At 46.2% G+C, this 18095-nt stretch overlaps 1 protein-coding gene across 2 annotated transcripts in view; it reads left to right on the top strand.

The window, feature by feature from the left end:
- The window catches only part of nuf2 (UF2 component of NDC80 kinetochore complex), a 30338-nt gene extending 13110 nt beyond the window's left edge, over positions 1-17228 (top strand). For both annotated transcript variants that reach the window (XM_071364949.1, XM_071364956.1), the window contains 9 exons: positions 988-1049; positions 4023-4120; positions 8329-8402; positions 9383-9476; positions 9595-9657; positions 9734-10012; positions 11072-11247; positions 13749-13884; positions 15956-17228. In XM_071364949.1, coding sequence (XP_071221050.1) covers positions 988-1049; positions 4023-4120; positions 8329-8402; positions 9383-9476; positions 9595-9657; positions 9734-10012; positions 11072-11247; positions 13749-13884; positions 15956-16063 — 1090 coding nt within the window. In that variant the 3' untranslated portion in view covers positions 16064-17228. The remainder of the gene's footprint in view (positions 1-987; positions 1050-4022; positions 4121-8328; positions 8403-9382; positions 9477-9594; positions 9658-9733; positions 10013-11071; positions 11248-13748; positions 13885-15955) is intronic.
- Positions 17229-18095: the final 867 nt, after the last annotated feature.

Raw genomic sequence — 18095 nt, forward strand, 5'->3', positions numbered from 1 at the left:
CCCCCTCTTCCACACTCAATTTACATAATTCAAAGTTACAATGCTTGTCTTTCATAATTTGGTCAGTTATACTTGGATGTGTAGGTTTTGCATGTGTTGCTGGCAAGTTATGCCTAAGTCTGCTAACCTTGCCAATGAAAAAATCATTAAGCCTTAGCCTACAATTGCCGCACTCTGAAGAAATTGATTTAACATAATTAAAAAATCCCAGGTTGCAGGCACTGGTTACAGTTTGAAGGTTTTTCTTTAGTGGGCAGCTTGATGAAAGCCAGTCAATATTTAGGTCACCACTGTGTATTGCTACAACTGTATCATTAAAGGTATTATTCAAGTGAGTTTCAGAGAGAGTATATGAATGTCATCTGTTACAAGCAAGTAATTGATTTCATGAACCTTGTTTCTTAGGCTACATATGTTCATGTGGGCTATTTTTTGCACTTTTCTTGATTTGTTTTAAATTGTTTTATTGTTGTCACAGTGTGAATCAATTATACCGTTTTAACAGTGCGGAGCCGGTTCTACCGTTTTAACAGTGCGGAGCCGGTTCTACCGTTTTAACAGTGCGGAGCCGGTTCTACCGTTTTAACAGTGCGGAGCCGGTTCTACCGTTTTAACAGTGCGGAGCCGGTTCTACCGTTTTAACAGTGCGGAGCCGGTTCTACCGTTTTAACAGTGCGGAGCCGGTTCTACCGTTTTAACAGTGCGGAGCCGGTTCTACCGTTTTAACAGTGCGGAGCCGGTTCTACCGTTTTAACAGTGCGGAGCCGGTTCTACCGTTTTAACAGTGCGGAGCCGGTTCTACCGTTTTAACAGTGCGGAGCCGGTTCTACCGTTTTAACAGTGCGGAGCCGGTTCTACCGTTTTAACAGTGCGGAGCCTGTTTTAACAGTGTGGAGCCGGTTCTACTGTTTTAACAGTGCGGAGCCTGTTTTAACAGTGCGGAGCCGGTTCTACTGTTTTTCATCCTGTACGTGTCTTCTGTTCCAGGCGTCAGTTCCTGCGGATGTGCTATGTGTATGACTTCTCACTGAACGACCTGCTGGCTCCCAGTGAGTATGAGCTGTCTGAAAGAGCATCTACACTACTTCTGTCTTCTTCAGCTGACTGGTGCCAAGACATTGCAGTGGAAGGGTTATTTTCACCATATGACCTAGCAGATATTTGTCTCACGTTGAGGATGTCACCTGGCTGCTGACGGAAACTGAACGTCCATCTTGGTCAAGTTCCTGCCCAACTACATTGAATTGCATCAATTAGGGATGTAACGATTCACTAATATGCATCGGTCCCAGGTTCAAATGTTTAAGATATGAGCGCGGAATCACAAACTCTCCGAAGGTAGCACGCAAGGTTACGAATCTCCGTTTCACTAAAATGTTTTGCTCCAATTGCTTTCTTTCTACCTTCCGGAAAATACCTCTGCGTCCTCTCCTTCAGTGTTGAACTAAGCATGTCATTATATTGACAGTCATTGATCTACAAGTCATTTTGCTGAACAACACCAGGCAATATCAGTCAAACTGTGCCGCTTCTCCCGCTGACTAACGAGCCTGATCTGGCACATCTGCAGGTCACCTTCAACATTCAAATGTTGGTGAAATGGCTTGCGCAAGATACGTCTTTATTAGTTGAGTGACAACCAAAGTCATTTGCTAGGTTATTTTTGTTATCAAATGCGCCGTTGAAAATGGTGTTTTACCTGAATAAAATGTTCAGGTTCACCATCAGCAATACTTTGGTAGTATTGCTCGAAACAATCAGTATACATGGTATTTTTAAAATATTTTTTTTGTAGATGAGCTTAAATATTGCAAATAGATTGTATATTCATCAATGTAATTGTCTGCATAATTTCCAATCCCCTAGATATAAATATTTTTTCCCCTTCTATATATATATGTGTGTGTGTGTGTGTGTGTGTGTGTGTGTGTGTGTGTGTGTGTGTGTTTATATACATATATATATACACACACACATAAAGGAGCTCCTTAAACTTGACCTGAAAAAAACATCTGGGTGAGTTTTAGCAACCTTATCCAACTTTTTAGCCTGTCTCCTTTCTGGGAGGCCTTTTGGTAGGCCGTCATTGTAAATAATAATTTGTTCTTAACTGACTTGCCTAGTTAAATTGAGCTCAGGTGCATTCTGTTTCTATTGATCATCCTTGAGATGTTTCTACAACTTCATTCACCTGTGGTAAATTCAATTGATTGGACATGATTTGGAAAGATCCACAGCATGTTAGAGCAAAAACTAAGACATGAGGTCGAAGGAATTGTCCGTAGAGCACCGAGACAGGATTGTGTCGAGGCACAAATCTGGGGAAGGGAACCAAAAAATGTCTGCAGAATTGAAGGTCCCCAAGAACACAGTGGCCTCCATCATTCTTAAATGGAAGGCGTTTGGAACCACCAAGACTCTTCCTAAAATGGAAATGCATGTCAGAGCAAAAAGCAAGCAATGAGGTCGAAGGAATTGTCCATAGAGCTCCGAGACAGTAACTTAAATGGAAGAAGACTCTTCCTAGAGCGGGCTGCGCAGCCAAACTGAGCAATCGTGGGAGATGGGACTTGGTCAGGGAGGTGACCAAGAACCCGATGGTCACTCTGACAGAGCTCCAGAGTTCCTCTGTGGCGATGGGAGAACCTTCCAGAAGGACAACCATCTCTGCAGCACTCCACCAATCAGACCTTTATGGTAGAGTGGCTAGTTGGAAGCCACTCCTCAGTAAAAGGCACATGATTGCCCACTTGGAGTTTGCCAAAAGGCACCTAAAGACTCTCAGACCATGAAAAACAAGATTCTCTGGTCTGATGAAACCAAGATTGAACTCTTACCCGAATGCCAAGCATCTCGTCTGGAGGAAACCTGCCACCATCCCTACGGTGAAGCATGGTGGTAGCAGCATCATGCTGCGGGGATGTTTTTCAGGGACTGGGAAACTAGTCAGGATCGAGGCAAAGATGAACGGAGCAAAGTACAGAGATCCTTGATGAAAACCTGCTCCAGAGCGCTCAGGACCTCAGACTGGGGGCGAAGGTTCACCTTCCAACAGGACAACGAGCCGAAGCACACAGCCAAGACAACGCAGGAGTGGCTTCAGGACCAGTCTCTTAATGTCCTCGAGTGGCCCAGCCAGAGCTCAGACTTGAACCCGATCGAACATCTCTGTAGAGACGTGAAAATAGCTGTGCAGCGACGCTCCCCATCCAACCTGACAGAGCTTGAGAGGATCTGCAGAGCGGAATGGGAGAAACTCCCCGAATACAGGTGTGCCAAGCTTGTAGCGTCATACCCAAGAAGACTCGAGGCTGTAATCACTGCCAAAGGTGCTTCAACAAAGTACTGAGTAAAATGTCTGAATGCTTAGGTAAATCAAATCAAATCAAATTTTATTTGTCACATACACATGGTTAGCAGATGTTAATGTGAGTGTAGCGAAATGCTTGTGCTTCTAGTTCCGACAATGCAGTAATAACCAACAAGTAATCTAACCTAACAATTCCACAACTACTACCTTATACACACAAGTGTAAAGGGATAAAGAATATGTACATAAAGATATATGAATGAGTGATGGTACAGAACGGCATAGGCAAGATGCAGTAGATGGTATAGAGTACAGTATATACATATACATATGAGATGAGTACTGTAGGGTATATAAACATAAAGTGGCATAGCAGCACATTTTCATTTACAATGGGAAATGAATGTTTCTGCAACAAATGTTAGTGCATCAATTCATTCCTTTAATTAAACCGAATAGATTCAAACTAAAACGTATCGTATTCGAGCGCCCGTGTATTAGAGGTCGACCTCTACCATGTATCGAATCTTCTTGAAAGGGAAAGATACACATCCCTAGCGTCAATCGAGGGTTGTGTGCCATGTCATCGACTGTGCAGTCCGAAACCAGATGGCTAATTCATATGATGTGGTTAGCTGATATGTTAAATTCCTATCCAGGCCCATCACTCTTAGGTAACCTTCCAATCTCCCTGTCTGTCCTTCCTTTACAGAGGTGAAGAGGACGGTGACCATCCTGAGTGGCATCATGAACTACCTTCACTTCAGGAAGCAGAGGCTGGATATGACTATGGGACACCAGGAGAGATTTGTAAGTCTGACTGAGATACATTATCCCCTACTGCTCAGTTACCGCTGAGACACATTATCCCCTGCTGCTCAGTTACCACTGTGACACATTATCCCCTACTGCTCAGTTACCACTGAGACACATTATCCCCTACTGCTCAGTTACCACTGAGACACATTATCCCCTACTGCTCAGTTACCACTGAGACACATTATCCCCTGCTGCTCAGTTACCACTGAGACACATTATCCCCTACTGCTCAGTTACCACTGAGACACATTATCCCCTGCTGCTCAGTTACCACTGTGACACATTATCCCCTACTGCTCAGTTACCACTGAGATACATTATCCCCTGCTGCTCAGTTACCACTGAGACACATTATCCCCTGCTGCTCAGTTACCACTGAGACACATTATCCCCTGCTGCTCAGTTACCACTGAGACACATTATCCCCTGCTGCTCAGTTACCACTGAGACACATTATCCCCTACTGCTCAGTTACCACTGAGACACATTATCCCCTGCTGCTCAGTTACCACTGTGACACATTATCCCCTACTGCTCAGTTACCACTGAGACACATTATCCCCTACTGCTCAGTTACCACTGAGACACATTATCCCCTACTGCTCGGTTACCACTGAGACACATTATCCCCTGCTGCTCAGTTACCACTGAGATACATTATCCCCTGCTGCTCAGTTACCACTGAGATACATTATCCCCTGCTGCTCAGTTACCACTGAGATACATTATCCCCTACTGCTCAGTTACCACTGAGACACATTATCCCCTGCTGCTCAGTTACCACTGAGATACATTATCCCCTGCTGCTCAGTTACCACTGAGATACATTATCCCCTACTGCTCGGTTACCACTGAGACACATTATCCCCTGCTGCTCAGTTACCACTGAGATACATTATCCCCTGCTGCTCAGTTACCACTGAGATACATTATCCCCTGCTGCTCAGTTACCACTGAGATACATTATCCCCTACTGCTCGGTTACCACTGAGACACATTATCCCCTACTGCTCGGTTACCACTGAGACACATTATCCCCTGCTGCTCAGTTACCACTGAGATACATTATCCCCTGCTGCTCAGTTACCACTGAGATACATTATCCCCTGCTGCTCAGTTACCACTGCAGAGCATGTTGTCAGAGACGAGACTTTCTGTGCTGTGAGGGTAGGCTATATGGTGTAACAACAGAATGTTGGATGGTTGCACTAAAAAGCATTGTACCAGACTAGCTGCATTGTGTTCTAAGACTAAACACTACTAAGTGTTTCATTGTGTGCTTCATTAGTATGGTACTGTAACAGTAGTGTCTGTACTTGGTGATTAGTATGGTACAGTAGTGTGTAGGGTAGTGTGAAGGGTAGTGTGTAGGGTACGGTAGTGTGAAGGGTACGGTAGTGTGAAGGGTACGGTAGTGTGAAGGGTAGTGTGTAGGGTACGGTAGTGTGAAGGGTACGGTAGTGTGAAGGGTACGGTAGTGTGAAGGGTACGGTAGTGTGAAGGGTAGTGTGTAGGGTACGGTAGTGTGAAGGGTACGGTAGTGTGAAGGGTAGTGTGTAGGGTACGGTAGTGTGAAGGGTACGGTAGTGTGAAGGGTACGGTAGTGTGAAGGGTAGTGTGTAGGGTACGGTAGTGTGAAGGGTACGGTAGTGTGAAGGGTACGGTAGTGTGAAGGGTACGGTAGTGTGAAGGGTACGGTAGTGTGTAGGGTACGGTAGTGTGAAGGGTACGGTAGTGTGAAGGGTACGGTAGTGTGAAGGGTACGGTAGTGTGAAGGGTACGGTAGTGTGAAGGGTACGGTAGTGTGAAGGGTACGGTAGTGTGTAGGGTACGGTAGTGTGAAGGGTACGGTAGTGTGAAGGGTACGGTAGTGTGAAGGGTACGGTAGTGTGAAGGGTACGGTAGTGTGAAGGGTACGGTAGTGTGTAGGGTACGGTAGTGTGAAGGGTACGGTAGTGTGAAGGGTACGGTAGTGTGAAGGGTACGGTAGTGTGAAGGGTACGGTAGTGTGAAGGGTACGGTAGTGTGAAGGGTACGGTAGTGTGAAGGGTACGGTAGTGTGCAGCCTGCTGCTGCCTATGTACAAAAGCGAATGTGCTTTTGTTAAATCACTCGTTTGGCGAAGTTGAAGTAGGCTGTGATTCGATGATAAATTAACAGGCACTGCTTTGATGATATGCAACGCAGGACAAGCTTGTTAACCTAGTAATATCATCAACCATGTGTAGTTAACCTAGTAATATCATCAACCATGTGTAGTTAACCTAGTAATATCATCAACCATGTGTAGTTAACTAGTGATATCATCAACCATGTGTAGTTAACCTAGTAATATCATCAACCATGTGTAGTTAACCTAGTAATATCATCAACCATGTGTAGTTAACCTAGTAATATCATCAACCATGTGTAGTTAACCTAGTAATATCATCAACCATGTGTAGTTAACCTAGTAATATCATCAACCATGTGTAGTTAACCTAGTAATATCATCAACCATGTGTAGTTAACTAGTAATATCATCAACCATGTGTAGTTAACCTAGTAATATCATCAACCATGTGTAGTTAACTAGTAATATCATCAACCATGTGTAGTTAACTAGTGATTATGTGAAGATTGATTGTTTTTTATAAGATATGTTTAATGCTAGCTAGCAACTTACCTTGGCTCCTTGCAGCCACAAGGTCCTTTTGACGCTGCACTCGAGTAACAGGTGGTCAGCCTGCCACGCAGTCTCCTCGTGGATTGCAACTCGAGTAACAGGTGGTCAGCCTGCCACGCAGTCTCCTCGTGGATTGCAACTCGAGTAACAGGTGGTCAGCCTGCCACGCAGTCTCCTCGTGGATTGCAACTCGAGTAACAGGTTGTCAGCCTGCCACGCAGTCTCCCCGTGGATTGCAACTCGAGTAACAGGTGGTCAGCCTGCCACGCAGTCTCCTCGTGGATTGCAACTCGAGTAACAGGTGGTCAGCCTGCCACGCAGTCTCCTCGTGGATTGCAACTCGAGTAACAGGTGGTCAGCCTGCCACGCAGTCTCCTCGTGGATTGCAACTCGAGTAACAGGTGGTCAGCCTGCCACGCAGTCTCCTCGTGGATTGCAACTCGAGTAACAGGTGGTCAGCCTGCCACGCAGTCTCCTCGTGGATTGCAACTCGAGTAACAGGTGGTCAGCCTGCCACGCAGTCTCCCCGTGGATTGCAACTCGAGTAACAGGTGGTCAGCCTGCCACGCAGTCTCCTCGTGGATTGCAACTCGAGTAACAGGTGGTCAGCCTGCCACGCAGTCTCCTCGTGGATTCCAACTCGAGTAACAGGTGGTCAGCCTGCCACGCAGTCTCCTCGTGGATTGCAACTCGAGTAACAGGTGGTCAGCCTGCCACGCAGTCTCCTCGTGGATTGCAACTCGAATAACAGGTGGTCAGCCTGCCACGCAGTCTCCTCGTGGATTGCAACTCGAGTAACAGGTGGTCAGCCTGCCACGCAGTCTCCCCGTGGATTGCAATGTAATCGACCATAATCGGCATCCAAAAAGTCTGATTACCAATTGTTATGAAAACTTGAAATCAGCCCTAATTAATCGGCTGAACTCTAGTACGGTAGTGTATGCTACGGTAGTCTGAAGTGTACGGTAATGTGAAGGTGTATGGTACGGTAGTGTGTAGGGTACGGTAGGGTACGGTAGTGTGTAGGGTACGGTAGTGTGTAGGGTACGGTAGTGTGTAGGGTACGGTAGTGTGTAGGGTACGGAAGGGTACGGTAGTGTGAAGGGTACGGTAGGGTACGGTAGTGTGTAGGGTACGGTAGGGTACGGTAGTGTGTAGGGTACGGTAGTGTGTAGGGTACGGTAGGGTACGGTAGGGTACGGTAGTGTGTAGGGTGCGGTAGTGTAGGGTAGGGTACGGTAGTGTGGGGTACGGTAGTGTAGGGTACGGTAGTGTAGGGTAGGGTGTAGGGTACGTGTGTAGGGTACGGTAGTGTAGGGTACGGTAGTGTAGGGTACGGTAGTGTGTAAGGTACGGTAGTGTAGGGTACGGTAGTGTGAAGGGTACGGAAGGGTACGGTAGTGTGAAGGGTACGGTAGGGTACGGTAGTGTGTAGGGTACGGTAGTGTGTAGGGTACGGTAGAGGGTAGGGTACGGTAGTGTAGGGTACGGTAGTGTAGGGTACGGTAACAGTAGTCTGTTCTCATTGTTTCAGAGAGAAGACATGGACAAGCTTCAGGCTTACTCACGAGGAACTAAAGACGCTCAGAAGAAAATGGACAAGCTGACGTAAGTGTTGAACGAGTGAAGGAGATGATGCCACAAGACTATTGAGATGCAGCCCTGGAAGCTGAAACGGTCTGTAGTGCATTAGACTATTGAGATGCAGCCCTGGAGGATGAAACGGTCTGTAGTGCATTAGACTATTGAGATGCAGCCCTGGTGGATGAAACGGTCTGTAGTGCATTAGACTATTGAGATGCAGCCCTGGTGGATGAAACGGTCTGTAGTGCATTAGACTATTGAGATGCAGCCCTGGTGGATGAAACGGTCTGTAGTGCATTAGACTATTGAGATGCAGCCCTGGTGGATGAAACGGTCTGTAGTGCATTAGACTATTGAGATGCAGCCCTGGTGGATGAAACGGTCTGTAGTGCATTAGACTATTGAGATGCAGCCCTGGTGGATGAAACGGTCTGTAGTGCATTAGACTATTGAGATGTAGCCCTGGAAGAGGAAACGGTCTGTAGTGCATTAGACTATTGAGATGCAGCCCTGGAGGATGAAACGGTCTGTAGTGCATTAGACTATTGAGATGCAGCCCTGGAGGATGAAACGGTCTGTAGTGCATTAGACTATTGAGATGCAGCCCTGGTGGATGAAACGGTCTGTAGTGCATTAGACTATTGAGATGCAGCCCTGGTGGATGAAACGGTCTGTAGTGCATTAGACTATTGAGATGCAGCCCTGGAGGATGAAACGGTCTGTAGTGCATTAGACTATTGAGATGCAGCCCTGGTGGATGAAACGGTCTGTAGTGCATTAGACTATTGAGATGCAGCCCTGGTGGATGAAACGGTCTGTAGTGCATTAGACTATTGAGATGCAGCCCTGGTGGATGAAACGGTCTGTAGTGCATTAGACTATTGAGATGCAGCCCTGGTGGATGAAACGGTCTGTAGTGCATTAGACTATTGAGATGCAGCCCTGGTGGATGAAACGGTCTGTTGTACTTCTGACCTCTGACCCCTCTCCCCTCCTCTCTCCAGTACCATCCCCCCAGAGCAGCAGGCTGAAGCGAGGGAATTGGACTCTGCTCTCTCTGACCTGCAGACCAACACCATGCACCAATACCAGGAAGTGGTAGGTACTGTGCAGTACTCCACCAGGTCATATTCATTAGGAACCATACGGAAGAAAAGACAAACGGGGAGGGATTATGTGGACTTGTTCAAGAAGAAACTTTTCTGTTTTGTTTCAGAATGCTATCAATGAGAATATTGCAGAGTGGAAAACTGAGATGGCAGAGAAGTCCCAAAAATTGGTACGTTATGATCAAGCTGAAGAATGCTTTGAAATGTTAAAATGATTATCCTACGACTAAAATGTGTGTCTGTCAGACCCAGTTGAAGGTTGATGTGGCCACTCTGAAGGAGAACATTGGTAAGCTAAAGTCTCAGATCGTTGAGTCTCCTGAAGAGATGAAGATTCAGATGGAGAAGATGAAGGAAAACGTGAAGAACATCAAGCTGGCCATCGAGACGGCAGACGAGCGTCTGGTAGGGCTGCAGAGTAATGTCCAGGGTGTGACTCACAGCGAGGCGGACATCCAGCTGATATTTAAACTACTGCAGGACCTCCAGAGCTCCATGAACAAGACCCAACAGCACCAGGAAGAGGTTAGTACTGTTGTTAGACCCAACAGCACCAGGAAGAGGTTAGTACTGTTGTTAGACCCAACAGCACCAGGAAGAGGTTAGTACTGTTGTTAGACCCAACAGCACCAGGAAGAGGTTAGTACTGTTGTTAGACCCAACAGCACCAGGAAGAGGTTAGTACTGTTGTTAGACCCAACAGCACCAGGAAGAGGTTAGTACTGTTGTTAGACCCAACAGCACCAGGAAGAGGTTAGTACTGTTGTTAGACCCAACAGCACCAGGAAGAGGTTAGTACTGTTGTTAGACCCAACAGCACCAGGAAGAGGTTAGTACTGTTGTTAGACCCAACAGCACCAGGTAGAGGTTAGTACTGTTGTTAGACCCAACAGCACCAGGTAGAGGTTAGTACTGTTGTTAGACCCAACAGCACCAGGTAGAGGTTAGTACTGTTGTTAGACCCAACAGCACCAGGTAGAGGTTAGTACTGTTGTTAGACCCAACAGCACCAGGTAGAGGTTAGTACTGTTGTTAGACACAACAGCACCAGGTAGAGGTTAGTACTGTTGTTAGACCCAACAGCACCAGGTAGAGGTTAGTACTGTTGTTAGACACAACAGCACCAGGAAGAGGTTAGTACTGTTAGACCCAACAGCACCAGGAAGAGGTTAGTACTGTTGTTAGACCCAACAGCATCAGGTAGAGGTTAGTACTGTTGTTAGACCCAACAGCACCAGGAAGAGGTTAGTACTGTTGTTAGACCCAACAGCACCAGGTAGAGGTTAGTACTGTTGTTAGACCCAACAGCACCAGGTAGAGGTTAGTACTGTTGTTAGACCCAACAGCACCAGGTAGAGGTTAGTACTGTTGTTAGACCCAACAGCACCAGTACTGCTGTGTTACTGTGTTACTGTCCTATTGGGTTACTGTCCTACCGTGTTACTGTCCTCCTGGGTGCACAAGCAAAAGAGCTTACATGAAGCATTGAGTAAATGTTATTAATCTTGGACCTCAAATGTAATGCTTTTGCCGTCTGAGGTGCAATAGGCTAAGGTGTGTGTGTGTGTGTGTGTGTGTGTGTAGGCCCAGGCTCTGGTGTGTTTGTATGAGGCACAGCAGAAGGAACTGAAGAACCATGGTGTGGAGGAGGGCCAGCTGAAGAGATCGTTAGGGATGAAGATGGACAAGGAGTCCAAACAACAGATACGACGACAGAAGAAGAAGGAGATTAAGGATCAACACATTGAGGATGTACTGGGGTAGGAGAGGAGAGGGGGAGGAGTAGGGGAGAGGAAGAGGAGGGGAAGAGTAGAGTAGATGAGGGGGGGGTGGAGTAGACGAGGGGGGGAAAGAGTAGAGTAGACGAGGGGGGGAAAGAGTAGAGTAGACGAGGGGGGAGAAAGAGAAGAGTAGAGTAGATGAGGGGGGAGAAGAGAAGAGTAGATGAGGGGGGAGAAGAGAAGAGTAGATGAGGGGGGAGAAGAGAAGAGTAGATGAGGGGGGAGAAGAGAAGAGTAGATGGGGGAGAAGAGAAGAGTAGATGGGGGAGAAGAGAAGAGTAGATGGGGGAGAAGAGTAGAGTAGATGGGGGAGAAGAGAAGAGTAGATGGGGGAGAAGAGTAGAGTAGATGGGGGAGAAGAGTAGAGTAGATGGGGGAGAAGAGTAGAGTAGATGGGGGAGAAGAGTAGAGTAGATGGGGGAGAAGAGTAGAGTAGATGGGGGAGAAGAGTAGAGTAGATGGGGGAGAAGAGTAGAGTAGATGGGGGAGAAGAGTAGAGTAGATGGGGGAGAAGAGTAGAGTAGATGGGGGAGAAGAGTAGAGTAGATGGGGGAGAAGAGTAGATGGGGGAGAAGAGTAGATGGGGGAGAAGAGTAGAGTAGATGGGGGAGAAGAGTAGAGTAGATGGGGGAGAAGAGTAGAGTAGATGGGGGAGAAGAGTAGAGTAGATGGGGGAGAAGAGTAGAGTAGATGGGGGAGAAGAGTAGAGTAGATGAGGGGGGAGAAGAGTAGAGTAGATGAGGGAAAAGAGTTGATGAGGGGGGGAAGAGTAGAGTAGATGAGGGGGGAGAAGAGTAGAGTAGATGAGGGAAAAGAGTTGATGAGGGGGGGGAAGAGTAGAGTAGATGGGGGAGAAGAGTAGAGTAGATGGGGGAGAAGAGTAGAGTAGAGGGGGGAGAAGAGTAGAGTAGATGAGGGGGGAGAAGAGTAGAGTAGATGGGGGAGAAGAGTAGATGAGGGAAAAGAGTAGATGAGGGGTGGGAAAGAGAAGTGTAGATGGGGGAGAAGAGTAGAGTAGATGGGGGAGAAGAGTAGAGTAGATGGGGGAGAAGAGTAGAGTAGATGGGGGAGAAGAGTAGAGTAGATGGGGGAGAAGAGTAGAGTAGATGGGGGAGAAGAGTAGAGTAGAGGGGGGAGAAGAGTAGAGTAGAGGGGGGAGAAGAGTAGAGTAGAGGGGGGAGAAGAGTAGAGTAGAGGGGGGAGAAGAGTAGAGTAGAGGGGGGAGAAGAGTAGAGTAGATGAGGGGGGAGAAGAGTAGAGTAGATGAGGGGGGAGAAGAGTAGAGTAGATGAGGGAAAAGAGTAGATGAGGGAAAAGAGTAGATGAGGGGAAAAGAGTAGATGAGGGAAAAGAGTAGATGAGGGGGGGAAAGAGTAGAGTAGATGAGGGGGGAAAGAGAAGAGTAGATGAGGGGGGGAGAGTAGATGGGGGTGGGAAGAGTAGATGAGGGGGGAAGAGTAGATGAGGGGGGAAAGAGTAGAGTAGATGAGGGGGGAAAGAGTAGAGTAGATGAGGGGGGAAAGAGTAGAGTAGATGAGGGGGGAAAGAGTAGATGAGGGAAAAGAGTAGATGAGGGAAAAGAGTAGATGAGGGAAAAGAGTAGATGAGGGGGGGAAAGAGTAGAGTAGATGAGGGGGGGAAAGAGAAGAGTAGATGAGGGGGGTGAAGAGTAGATGGGGGGGAAGAGTAGATGAGGGGGGAAAGAGTAGAGTAGATGAGGGGGGAAAGAGTAGAGTAGATGAGGGGGGAAAGAGTAGAGTAGATGAGGGGGGAAAGAGTAGAGTAGATGAGGGGGGAAAGAGTAGAGTAGATGAGGGGGGAGAAGAGAAGAGTAGATGAGGGGGGAGAAGAGAAGAGTAGATGAGGGGGGAGAAGAGAAGAGTAGATGAGGGGGGAAAGAGTAGAGTAGATGAGGGGGGAAAGAGTAGAGTAGATGAGGGGGAGAAGAGAAGAGTAGATGGGGGGAAAGAGTAGATGGGGGGAAAGAGTAGATGAGGGGGGGAGAAGAGTAGATGAGGGGGGGAGAAGAGTAGAGTAGATGAGGGGGGAAAGAGTAGAGTAGATGAGGGGGGAAAGAGTAGAGTAGATGAGGGGGGAGAAGAGTAGATGAGGGGGGAGAAGAGAAGAGTAGATGAGGGGGGAGAAGAGAGTTGATGGGGGGAAAGAGTAGATGAGGAGGGGGGGAGAAGAGTAGATGAGGGGGGCAAAAGAGTAGTGGGGAGGGGAGAAGAGTAGATGAGGGGGGAGAAGAGAAGTGTAGATGGGGGGGGAGAGAGAGTAGATGGGGGGGAAAAAGAGGAGATGAAGGGAGAAGAGTAGATGAGGAGGGGGAAAAAGAGTAGAGTGGGGAGGGGAAAAGAGTAGATGAGGGGGGTAAAGAGTAGATGAGGGGGAAAAAGAGTAGATGAGGAGTAGATGAGGGGGGAGAAGAGTAGGAGAGGGGAGGACTATGCTTAAATGAAATATGTGTGTGTCTATAGTCAGTGTGACAATGTTCACCAGAAGAGGGAGCAGATAGCGGACCAGATCCAGGAGAGAGACAGAGAGACTCAACACCTCCGCAGTCAGATGACCAACCTGAGGGACACCTGCAGTCAGGAGACTGAGAAAGCACAGGTAACACACCACAGACACACCATAAATGTCTAGATGACCAACCTGAGGGACACCTGCAGTCAGGAGACTGAGAAAGCACAGGTAACACACCACAGACACACCATAAATGTCTAGATGACCAACCTGAGGGACACCTGCAGTCAGGACACTGAGAAAGCACAGGTAACACACCACAGACACACCATAAATGTCTAGATGACCAACCTGAGGGACACCTGCAGTCAGGAGACTGAGAAAGCACAGGTAACACACCACAGACACACCATAAATGTCTAGATGACCAACCTGAGGGACACCTGCAGTCAGGACACTGAGAAAGCACAGGTAACACACCACAGACACACCATAAATGTCTAGATGACCAATCTGAGGGACACCTGCAGTCAGGACACTGAGAAAGCACAGGTAACACACCACAGACACACCATAAATGTCTAGATGACCAATCTGAGGGACACCTGCAGTTAGGACACTGAGAAAGCACAGGTAACACACCACAAACACACCATAAATGTCTAGATGACCAACCTGAGGGACACCTGCAGTCAGGACACTGAGAAAGCACAGGTAACACACCACAGACACACCATAAATGTCTAGATGACCAACCTGAGGGACACCTGCAGTCAGGACACTGAGAAAGCACAGGTAACACACCACAGACACACCATAAATGTCTAGATGACCAACCTGAGGGACACCTGCAGTCAGGACACTGAGAAAGCACAGGTAACACACCACAGACACACCATAAATGTCTAGATGAACAACCTGAGGGACACCTGCAGTCAGGACACTGAGAAAGCACAGGTAACACACCACAGACACACCATAAATGTCTAGATGACCAACCTGAGGGACACCTGCAGTCAGGACACTGAGAAAGCACAGGTAACACACCACAGACACACCATAAATGTCTAGATGACCAATCTGAGGGACACCTGCAGTCAGGACACTGAGAAAGCACAGGTAACACACCACAGACACACCATAAATGTCTAGATGACCAACCTGAGGGACACCTGCAGTCAGGACACTGAGAAAGCACAGGTAACACACCACAGACACACCATAAATGTCTAGATGAACAACCTGAGGGACACCTGCAGTCAGGACACTGAGAAAGCACAGGTAACACACCACAAACACACCATAAATGTCTAGATGACCAACCTGAGGGACACCTGCAGTCAGGACACTGAGAAAGCACAGGTAACACACCACAGACACACCATAAATGTCTAGATGAACAACCCCATAGATGCCTGCTGTCAGGAGACAGCGAGGGCTCAGGTACTGTATATCTACACACCTTACATGTACAGTATAATATCTATAGTGTGAGGTGTGTAGTTATACAGTATAATATGAGGTGTGTAGTTATACAGTATAATATGAGGTGTGTAGTTATACAGTATAATATGAGGTGTGTAGTTATACAGTATAATATGAGGTGTGTAGTTATACAGTATAATATGAGGTGTGTAGTTACAGTATAATATGAGGTGTGTAGTTATACAGTATAATATGAGGTGTGTAGTTACAGTATAATATGAGGTGTGTAGTATAATATGAGGTGTGTAGTTATACAGTATATCTATAGTGAGGTGTGTAGTTATACAGTATATCTATAGTGAGGTGTGTAGTTATACAGTATAATATGAGGTGTGTAGATATACAGTATAATATGAGGTGTGTAGTTATACAGTATATCTATAGTGAGGTGTGTAGTTACACTATATAGATATTATACTGTATAACTACACACCTTGCAGGTTGGCAGGTCTGAATATGTACACATTTTGAAGTCCAAGTACACTGGTGCAATATCAACTTTGACAACCAATCACCTTTCCATATTTCACCAGGACCTGTTTGACAACCAATCACCTTTCCATATTTCTCCATATTTCACCAGGACCTGTTTGACAACCAATCACCTTTCCATATTTCTCCATATTTCACCAGGACCTGTTTGACAACCAATCACCTTTCCATATTTCTCCATATTTCACCAGGACCTGTTTGACAACCAATCACCTTTCCATATTTCTCCATATTTCTCCAGGACCTGTTTGACCGTCTGCTGGCAGCTCTGGATCACTTCCATCAACGCATACAGAACCACGTCGTCGAGGGCAACAACGACATCGTCAAGATGACAGCTAACTTCTAACCAGTGTAGTTGACTTCTCCACATCCCTGTCATTAGTTTAGTTCTGCTAACTTCTAACCAGTGTAGTTGACTTCTCCACATCCTGTCATTAGTTTAGTTCTGCTAACTTCTAACCAGTGTAGTTGACTTCTCCACATCCCTGTCATTAGTTTAGTTCTGCTAACTTCTAACCAGTGTAGTTGACTTCTCCACATCCCTGTCATTAGTTTAGTTCTGCTAACTTCTAACCAGTGTAGTTGACTTCTCCACATCCCTGTCATTAGTTTAGCTCTGCTAACTTCTAAACAGTGTAGTTGACTTCTCCACAACCCTGTCATTAGTTTAGCTCTGCTAACTTCTAACCAGTGTAGTTGACTTCTCCACGTCCCTGTCATTAGTTTAGTTCTGCTAACTTCTAACCAGTGTAGTTGACTTCTCCACATCCCTGTCATTAGTTTAGCTCTGCTAACTTCTAACCAGTGTAGTTGACTTCTCCACGTCCCTGTCATTAGTTTAGTTCTGCTAACTTCTAACCAGTGTAGTTGACTTCTCCACAACCCTGTCATTAGTTTAGCTCTGCTAACTTCTAACCAGTGTAGTTGACTTCTCCACATCCTGTCATTAGTTTAGTTCTGCTAACTTCTAACCAGTGTAGTTGACTTCTCCACATCCCTGTCATTAGTTTAGCTCTGCTAACTTCTAACCAGTGTAGTTGACTTCTCCACGTCCCTGTCATTAGTTTAGTTCTGCTAACTTCTAACCAGTGTAGTTGACTTCTCCACATCCCTGTCATTAGTTTAGTTCTGCTAACTTCTAACCAGTGTAGTTGACTTCTCCACATCCTGTCATTAGTTTAGTTCTGCTAACTTCTAACCAGTGTAGTTGACTTCTCCACATCCCTGTCATTAGTTTAGCTCTGCTAACTTCTAACCAGTGTAGTTGACTTCTCCACATCCTGTCATTAGTTTAGTTCTGCTAACTTCTAACCAGTGTAGTTGACTTCTCGACATCCCTGTCATTAGTTTAGCTCTGCTAACTTCTAACCAGTGTAGTTGACTTCTCCACATCCCTGTCATTAGTTTAGCTCTGCTAACTTCTAACCAGTGTAGTTGACTTCTCTCCATGTCTTATTTTGGTAACATACAAACATGCAACTTTTATTTGTGAATAAAAATATCTCTCCTCACTCTGCAGTGTCACCATCTGTTAATCTTGTATATTAGACAAAACAATTGAATAGCATGAATATATAATTAGATGGCGGTCGTTTTACAGTCTCCAAACTTATTGTGCTATTGTGTAACTTATGTGTGCATTAGTAGGACCTGAGAGGGTGGTACCCTAGGGCAGTACCGCCCGCTCCGGTCCTGGAGTCCTCTCGGGTCCAGTCCTAGACCCCGGCACATTCTTCCTTCAAACAGAAGAACAGAAGACAGGGCATCAATCAATACTGTAGAGCTAATATGTAATTTAGCAGACGCTTTTATTCAAAGCGATTTAGTCATAAGCGCATGCATTTTTAGGTATGGCTGGTCCCGGGAATCGAACTCACTACCCTGGCGTTAAAAGCCACATGCTCTACCAACTGAGCTACAAAGGACCATGTGTGGTATGTTTTATTGACATGTATTTTGTAACACAAATCCATAATATAGAATTATAGCAACAGAATGGAAAAGTTAACCAAGTACATTTTTTATTTAAAAAAATTACACACCTCACCTTTATTTAACAAGGTAGGCTAGTTGAGAACAAGTTCTCATTTACAACTGCGACCTGGCCAAGATAAAGCAAAGCAGTGTGACACAAACACAGAATTACACAAACAAACGTACAGTCAATAACACAATGGGGGGGGAAATGAAGTCTATATACAGTGTGTGCAAATGGCGTGAGGAAGTAAGGCAATAAATAGGCCATAGTAGCGAAGTAATTACAATTTAGCAAATTAACACTGGAGTGATAGATGATGTGCAAGTATAAATACTGGTGTGCAAAAGAGCAGAAAGGTAAATAAAAACAATATGGGGATGAGGTAGGTAGATTGGATGGG

This window comes from Salvelinus alpinus, chromosome 2, assembly GCF_045679555.1.
Source record: "Salvelinus alpinus chromosome 2, SLU_Salpinus.1, whole genome shotgun sequence".
In the NCBI taxonomy this organism is placed as follows: Eukaryota; Metazoa; Chordata; class Actinopteri; order Salmoniformes; family Salmonidae; genus Salvelinus; species Salvelinus alpinus.